The sequence below is a fragment of the Amblyomma maculatum genome, chromosome 5 (assembly GCF_055883805.1).
Source record: "Amblyomma maculatum isolate TAMU_Amacu chromosome 5, ASM5588380v1, whole genome shotgun sequence".
Lineage (NCBI taxonomy): Eukaryota > Metazoa > Arthropoda > Arachnida > Ixodida > Ixodidae > Amblyomma > Amblyomma maculatum.
The window spans coordinates 136,738,202-136,746,712 of NC_139348.1; the positions used below are offsets into that span (position 1 = coordinate 136,738,202).

The window sequence follows — 8,511 nt, forward strand, 5'->3', positions numbered from 1 at the left end:
GACATTTTATGCAGTGCGTCATGATTTCCATACTTTATTTCCACCATCCAACGCACGTACGAGTGTTTTTCTAATACTGAGTGTGACGTCACCATTTCGTCAAGTGGGACGTCGTTTCTGTTGAAAGCAGTTTCGGTTTCGATTTTCTGTTTTTCCTTTTTAAAAATACTTCTAATTGGGATTTCGAAAACGGTTTTTTGTGTTGGAGTCAGGACACGCCAAGGAATGTAATTCAATCAAAAACACAAAATGATGAAAAAAACGCCGGAGTTGCCCCAGCCGCGCCTCACGTCATTAAGATTCTGGGCAGAGCCACATAACAGTGACTGTGATCATTTCAAAGGTCAACTCACTAGTGTTAAAGCACCCGGAGCAGGCTCAACAACCTTGGTGAAATGCTGCTAGCTCCTCAGCACCTTAAAAGGATTTATTTGTCCGAAGTCCAAAGACGTCGACTGTTTCAAGCTGCACGCAGCAGGATAGGAACCGAGAAGTACACATGACAGCAGTTTCTGACCCACTTTTTTTGGCAGTCAGGGAAACATAAGTTCAGTAAAAAAAAAAGTACGCAAAATAAAATAAACAACCTTGTCCGAAAGGGAAGGAGAAGGGTCGAATACAGAAGCAACAGTCCCGGGTGGGGTAGATCTTATCTGCTCGCACCCCGCTGCGCGCTCCTTTCTCCCACTCGGGCTCTCTAGGGCAGTCGTGGAGTGTTTGTACCGGCCGGCTGAGATGCCCCCCTGCCCGGAGACGGCGGCCGGCGGCTAAAAACCGAAAGCTGCGACGCCCAGCAGCGCCCTTGTGAATGTCGCTCATGGCGGCGAGGGATGCCCGCTTCGTCCCAGAGCATTCTCGCAGCCCACCGGCTACGTTGACAACAAGTGATGGAACAGTTGGCCTGCAGCGAAAGGCCGATGCGTGGCGACATTGCGGTCGGGCCGCAGAACGGAGCTGGCGCGGACCCATCGATGTTTGAAAGAAGCTCACCGTAAAAGAGAAAAAGAAAACAGCGTCTTCTGAAGGGAGACGAAGTTCCGCGGACGTTTCCGTGTCTGTCGCGCGCCCCGGCTCATGTTTAACTACATGCAGGGGCACACCATTCGCAATGCACGCCCTCGCGTATGTTTAAATGTGAGTTGCTCTGGAAAAAAAAAAAGTGGAAATTTTTTACTATAGGAAAATTTAAAACAGTGCTAACACATACAAACACAAAAGAAGAGAAACGACGTTCTCGTTGTTCGTCTTCTTTTGTGGTTGTGTGTGTTAGCGCTGTTTTAAATTTTCCTATAGTCAAAATGAACCAACCCGCCCAAAAAAGAAGTGTAATAAAGTGGAAAGGAAAACACGCAGATAACTGCTCTGGACAGCCAGCGTGCGGCCACCTGGCTGCGTATCTTTAGATACCACAACTGGAATGTCAGGACGCTGCACGCAACTACGCGGAGATGACGAAACAGGGCGTCAAACTTCAAACCCATCTGTTCTCACGCACAGAGCTGCGGACGCACGAGCGTGTCAGCGATTGCGTACAAGGTAGTAGACTGAACTTGATAAGGCTCGAGCATTTCGCGACGCGGCGTGAATCAAGTTCTCTCGTGTTTCCACTGCTCCGCAATCACCAACACACTTCGCTCGTGGCTAGTCCGTGGCGCTCCAGCGGCATGTGCAAGACGAAGGGAAGGAGAGGGGCTGACAGCACTTTTTTTCTTCTTTTTTTTTCCTGTGGCGTTAACGGCTCTAGCCGTTGTACGAGGGGGCAATGGGGCACTTGAAGGCGGCAGGAGCATCCAACAAAACAGCAGAAAAGAAAAGGGGTTTTGCTCGCTGCCTACGGAGCGGTCACACAAGCGCCAGGGCTAAAGCCGAACTATGGTCCCTGGACCCCGAACCATTGAAGCTTGTCAACGGGGGTTGGGGAGGGACGGGTCACTACGGGTCACCCCTCCGCCCCCTTCCAGGATCCCCCTGAGTTTCATTCCCGGTACTGATCCCGCTGGTTTTCTTCTCTCCCTCACGCGTGAGAAAGAAGATAGCCGCGACTCCGTCCTCCTCGCAACCAGCCATCGCTGACAAGATTGTTATCGGGCACGCCTCCTGCGAGAGCAACAGCTACCCACAAAGGCTCTTCTTTCGGCCCGCAGCTCCCGAAGTAGGAACGTCGCTTCCACACGTCTTGCACGAGAGAGTGGAGTAAACAGTCTTCCGAGTAGCAGCGGCGGGACAGCTACGGCGCTTGCGCTAGAAAGAGGATCCCGAGCCGCCACCATTTGAGAGAGCATCAGAAGACATGGGCATCGTTTCCGGCACCCTCAGGGTACTCAGGCTGCTGGGCGGCTTGCCAGCCACCTCGTGCTACACGGGGAGACCAATACAACTCGACATGTGTTGCACCGGGAACGCCACGCGACCGTGCCGCTTAATTCAGCACCTGTCATCCTGGAACGAATTCTTATGCCAGTGCGGCCTGGAGCTCCGCGAATCCCCTGACCAACTGGGTCAACTGTGCCTCACCGTTGTGGACCACCGCCGGTGGACAACAGAGCCCGCCACCGATGCAGAACACTCCGGGTGGCAGCGCCGGGCTGTGGCGCTAGTGCTCTACTTGATGACCGTGCACCGGTGTGTCACCGAAGTCCACATCACTGGATCTCTGCTGGCGGCCAATTGCCCGGTGTCTAGGGTTGCCCTCTGGATGTCTTCGTGGAAACTCCGCAGGCTGATCGTAAGCTCCGTGCCTCACAGCGATGACTACAGGGACCAGTGTGCCACGTATCTAGGAGACGTGCTCACATACATGACGCAGGTGGAACAGATTGGTTACCAACACTACTGGTGTCCGCCTACCATCGCGAGGTCACTCTTCAGTCTCGTAAGCCGTTCGAGTCGTCTTCAAAGCCTGGATGTTTCACAGGTTGCGCCTTTCCAGGCCGACCTGTCGGCGGAGTTCGTCGATGCTCTCAAGAGCAACTCGACGATCACCGAACTGTTCCTGAACACCGAGTTGATGGACCGAGCCGAGGGGCGAACCCGGAAAGCGATGGCTGACTACCTACGCAACAACCGGACACTGAGGAAGCTGTTGTTTGCGGAACCTTCTGAGCATCGGGTACAAGCCACCAAACTGCGGTCACTTCTGAAGCCGCTGTTCAGGAATGAGACGCTGGAAGAGCTGTACCTGTCCATCGACGCTCTCTCCGCTGAAGGTTTCGAAGTGGTGGCACTGTTGGTTGCCCGCAACAACAGTTTGAGTGTCCTGTCCGTGAGGTGGGATGGTAGCACGGAAAGATGCCATTGCTCAAGCGTTGTTGACCAACGGCCAGCTAACCGTAGAACTCGCGGCTCCGGAGACTCGTCATGGGCCAGAGCGTTCGCTAACAACCGAACTCTTCTCGAACTCGAGCTGGACATATCTGGGCTGACGTTAGCAGAGATCGAGCCTTTCTTCCAAGGATTGACAGCAAGCGCAACGCTGAGGAAAGTATGCGCGGGGCCTTTGTCGGTGAAGGGACTAGAGCGAGTACTCCGAATCGTTCGCGACGCCGACCCAATAGCGCCGAAGATCCACGTTACCAATATCGGCTTCTCGACCAACGAAATTGAGGACCTTGATCACTTCGAGCAAATGGTGGAACACTCCAGCAATGTGAGCTGTGTCCACAAAGCGCTTCACATGGCGCGTGACATATTGCACGTGACCACTCTGCAGCTTGATATGGATGCTGTGGACTTCGATGCAAAAGCCCGCTTGCTGTTCACGAGCTACATTCACCAAACGAGAACACTTCGCGATCTGATTGTCATCGGCAATGATCATGAGCAGCGTGATAGTGAGACAGACGTCACGCTTATTCAGGCTATCGCGGCGAACAAAAGCGTCCGAGTTCTCGTGTTCTTCGGTATGTTGTTCTCTGCGGAAGCCCTTGATCTCCTTGCCAGCGCGATAAGGTGTAGCCGGAACATCTGCAATGTGGGTTTCATGCCACCTTGGTTCGAGTCGCTGCAGTTCTTTCTGCGGCGTCTTTGTCCAGGCTTCTCTGGAAATCACACCCTCATTGAACTGACCTTTCCAGGGGACTACGGCATGAGCTTCGAGCGCTTTTGCGTCCAGGACGTGGTTCGGCGCAACGCTATGCTGCTTGAGAGGGCGGCGCGCTTCGTGGCCGGCGTTTGCAAGGAACGCTACTGTGCCGAGGCATTCGAACCCGTGGCCACAAGCCCTGCCCTAGTTGACACGGTGCAGACGCTGTCTTCTTTGCCCAGCAAGAGCGACAGCGAGGATATGATCCGAGAAGCGTGGCGAGGCATGCTGGAGATGGAGGACTTCCTGAGGGCAGCTGGCGTGGTCAGAAATCGCCTTGTGTGCAGGAAGAGACGCGACGGGCGCCTGCAGCTGGACAGCCTGAACGCCGACTGTCTGCGCCTGATACGACAATATCTGACACTGGCAGACATCGCGGTGGTGCCGCCTGACATTGTACTGCAACACTGGATCGGCTTCCGATGAAATGAGGGAACCCCTAATTCATGCATAATTAGCCGATGCAGTGCTGTTTTTCTTTGAAGGCTTACCACCCGCTGTATGAGCATGCCAAAATATTCCGGAATGCCGTGTCCTGTGAAACAGAATGCACGTGATCGCTACTGCAAGAACAGTTAGTGGACATAGTAGAAGGAAGTGCCACTGGAGGAACCGCATCCCGCTGAATGAACCAGCTGTGCGCATGCGAGCATACGTAAGTGTATCTTGCTTTTTTTTGCGCAGTGTTTCAAAGCATTAGAAATGAGAAAGACCATTTGGCACGAGTCGTGACAGGAGGGCTGGATAGCGGTCTAGAAAAAAGTGTCAGCGATATGAACTATACAGGAGTCCAGGCTAGGTGTAAAAATTATCTCTGACAACAAACAAAAGTAAGGAAAAGTAATTGGCAATACTCCTGTGTGTGTGTGGTCTGCCATTTCAGGCACAATCATTAATCATCATGTAGGCGCGCTGAACTCTATCTAACCCGAGACAATTCACTAACACAAGACAAGACTGGTACGTGCGCGAACTTTCAACTGTTTATTACAAGTACTTCTCTCCTTATATACAAACATACAAAGAAAACATGTACAAACACGTGTCAGAAACAAGTTTATAAGTGCAATTCATCAACCCGTAACACCTGAAGCACCGCTTTCCATCACGCTGCCTGTTAACAATTGGATCTCTCTGCTCGTCAACGCTATCAACGGATCGCTTACGCATTCCGTAGAACCGGCCCGTGCCATTTCATATGCTTCAAAGATTATTATTTCGCGCCGGTCTGTGAAATGTCCGATTGCAGCAGTTTCTTCGAATATTGGGACGCATTTTTTACAGCTATTAACGTGCTTGGCGAGGTTGCTTGGGTCGTTATTTTTGCCGCAGTTCCTTCGATGCTCACCCAATCTTATGTTTATGCATCTTTCGGTCTGGCCGCAAGACAGAGGAATGCTGTACACAACACACTTATCACAGTTTATATGATCTTCTTTTGGTGGTCTTGTCTTGGTGGTGTACCAGTCTTGTCTTGTGTTAGTGAATTTTCTCGAGTTAAAGTTCAGCGCGCCTACATGATGATGGAAAACCAACTAGTCGCCATTACAGCATTGCTTGCAATCATGAATGGGTTTATTCATTTTTCTAGTTGCGACTATTCTGATCGAAAGTGCGTTGTTTTCTTTTATAAAAAAAAATGCATGTTAACGTTCTCTGACAGTATCGACTGTTTATTTTTTTTATTTTTATTTTTGCACGCAACTTGGCCAAGGTAAAATAATTTCTTCCCCGGTTTTCGCGCAGCTGCCAGCCCGTCCGGCGTTTCCAGGTCTCGTCACCTCGTGGCGCTGATAAAAGGTTGTTTGACTTTATTTGCGAGTATACGTCACGTCAACGCCGAGTATTCTCTTATTTTAATCCACGGTGCTAATGTGTTCACTTGCGCAGTTTTCAGTTGCAGGTTGTGACGCTGCTGCCTTTGGAAAGACTGGGCTCTTTGAGAGGAGTAACAGCGCTCAGTATATGCGAACAATTGTGATGCTGCGTTAAAAACTGCCAAAACGCAAACTGCTCCGCTGGCATCACTCTGCGACGGTTGCTCATTACACTGATACGCAGTCATTACTGGGCGCATATGGCAGCTAAGAGCGTATCCGGCAAACCTGTGCGGGAGGTGCCTGAGGTGAGCGTCGGCAGAGACGATCAGCCACGTGGTTTTGGACTGTCCAGCGATTTTGCCGGCCTCCGAGATCCGAACGTGGTCAGCTGCCCTTGGGTTTGAGGCGCCTGCGGGAGTGAAGACTACAAAACGACGTCTTGAATTCTGCTGGCAACGGGTAGCCCTTGCGACCTCGGCGGCGGATGTGCGACCTGTGTGCTTATGACCGTGGCGTCTAAACGGCAAATTGACAATTTTTTTTAATTGTTCGCTCTGCCGCGCTGGAACGCACGGCGACCCGCTGCTAAGGGCAAAGCCACCATCACCGTCATCAGGTGACTTTCGGATGATCATTTTGTGAAATAATATTAATATAAATGAAATAATGCATGACAGTCTTTTTTTTTATGTTCGTGGTGAAACCACGCCAGAATTAGTGTACATATCGCAGTGTTTACCTGAAATATTATACACATGTTTTGCACGTTGTGTATTATAGTGATCCAATATGCCCACAAACGTTTCATAGACATTTGTAGCCCGAGCTCTCGTAAAGTGAACGCCGTCAGAATATTAATCCTTTGTAGTTACATGTTACCAATCGAGACTGCAACTGAAAAAATGTTTTTGTTTACACTGAAACTTGTAGATATGCTGTTGTAATATTGCCTTGTTATTACAGATCAGAAGAGACAGTTGTAAGCCACGGTTCTGCTCTCTTTGCAGCTTCTCAATAGTACTCAGATGCTATTTCTTTTTGTACGATGTATACATAGAGGTACTTAGCAAGGTCAACTGTTTCGTTAGAAACTTCCTGGGCACCGCTTGGAGCAGATCCTTGTTTGAATGCTTGCTCCCTGTGTCTGCAAGCTCACTGTTCATATTTGCTCATTTCCCGGCGCCTTCTTTTAGTGCCTCATTGTGCGGGGACCTGATTTTGTGTTTAGTTTGGTCTTCGCATCTTGTAATCGCAATAACAGAGATGACTGTCTTTTATATGTTCCAAAAGCTACCCTAATTTCATTTCTGACATGCAGAACTATTTACTGCATTGCGCAGCACGTAACCGCATACTTCGTTATATTCCGCGAGTGTCGGTTTTTAACTTGTCTTATTCGCTGGAGTTCACAAATATTTTGCTTTGTCGCTACTTTGAGTGAATTATGTTTCGTGGTATACCCAGTCAACGGTGTTATAACAGGTAGTCGGAAACAGCTTCTCTATACAGGACTGTTAATTCTCTTATAAAAGTATAATTCGGGCTTTGAGAGACAATTGTACCTGAGTCAGTAAGTTCGTTGACACTCCGAAATTCAGCACTACAAACGAAGAGAAAAAGTAAGAATTTGCAACCAGCGTTGACTACCTAAATGTTGATCTGGTAGTCACCTCTCCACTCGTCGTACGTGCCTTCTAGTGCGCAGGAATCGAGTTGAGTTGGATACAACCTATCTGCAGTAACCGCTATACCCAATTTCTCCGCAACAGAAATAAGTACGCGGTTAACACCTTTTCTTGTTGCCTAAATAAAAACCATCAGGCCAAATTAAACCTCAAGAATTTCGATGCCTCTGGCTTGTTTTGTTCAGTCAGATATTAAGAGCTGATCCTGTTTGCTGTTCAGCGCAATAATACACACACCGCAGGCTATTGCCCATAGTTAGGAACTGCTGTTTTTATAAGTTCTATACCATTATAGTGAGTGCTTTGTGCCGTCGTCCTCATTGTCCTCCCGTGTTCTGCGCTCTTTTTTCTTACATAAAGATTCAAGTTCTCTGCACTTGTCTCGTGAGCTGCGCGTAAACTCGACTGACACATCTTTTCCCCAACAACCAACCCGTATGCTATGGAATCAATGCTGTTCTGTTTTCTCTTCAATTATGACGTTACTGCTTTGTTGTCCGCACACCTTGAAGCTAGCGTTGCGCAGTGTGTGGAATTTATTATCAGTAGTTTGGACAATCTAGCTTATCAGCGAAATTCCAAGCAGCAAGTTTTCACTGTTGGTTACCAGAGTGTAGTGATAAAACTGTGTACTACCTTTTTTGTTTTTCTTACTATACGCAACCATGTTGCCGAACTGGTGTTTGTCAATAAGAGATGAAACCGCTACCGAAACCGAAAGAGATGAAGCGCTTCAGAATAAAGTGTAGAAGGGGACACAAAAGCTCCGCCTCAAAGGCATGACGCGATAGTGGCCTGTGCTCTTGTCTAATTATACACATACTGACTGGTGTACAGATGTAAGATTCCGTTCTACGTACGTGAAATGCTACACGCAAATACACGTAAAACCCAGTTTATTTCCAAGACACCCAAGCTTATCTTT

The 8,511-nt window shown here is 49.2% G+C and overlaps 1 protein-coding gene across 1 annotated transcript; it reads left to right on the plus strand.

The window, feature by feature from the left end:
• Nucleotides 1-2,289: 2,289 nt before the first annotated feature.
• On the plus strand, nucleotides 2,290-4,712 carry LOC146189683 (uncharacterized). The gene has a single exon (XM_084605322.1). The coding sequence runs from the start codon at nucleotides 2,291-2,293 to the stop codon at nucleotides 4,505-4,507; it is 2,217 nt and encodes a 738-aa protein (XP_084461448.1). The 5' UTR covers nucleotide 2,290; the 3' UTR covers nucleotides 4,508-4,712.
• Nucleotides 4,713-8,511: the final 3,799 nt, after the last annotated feature.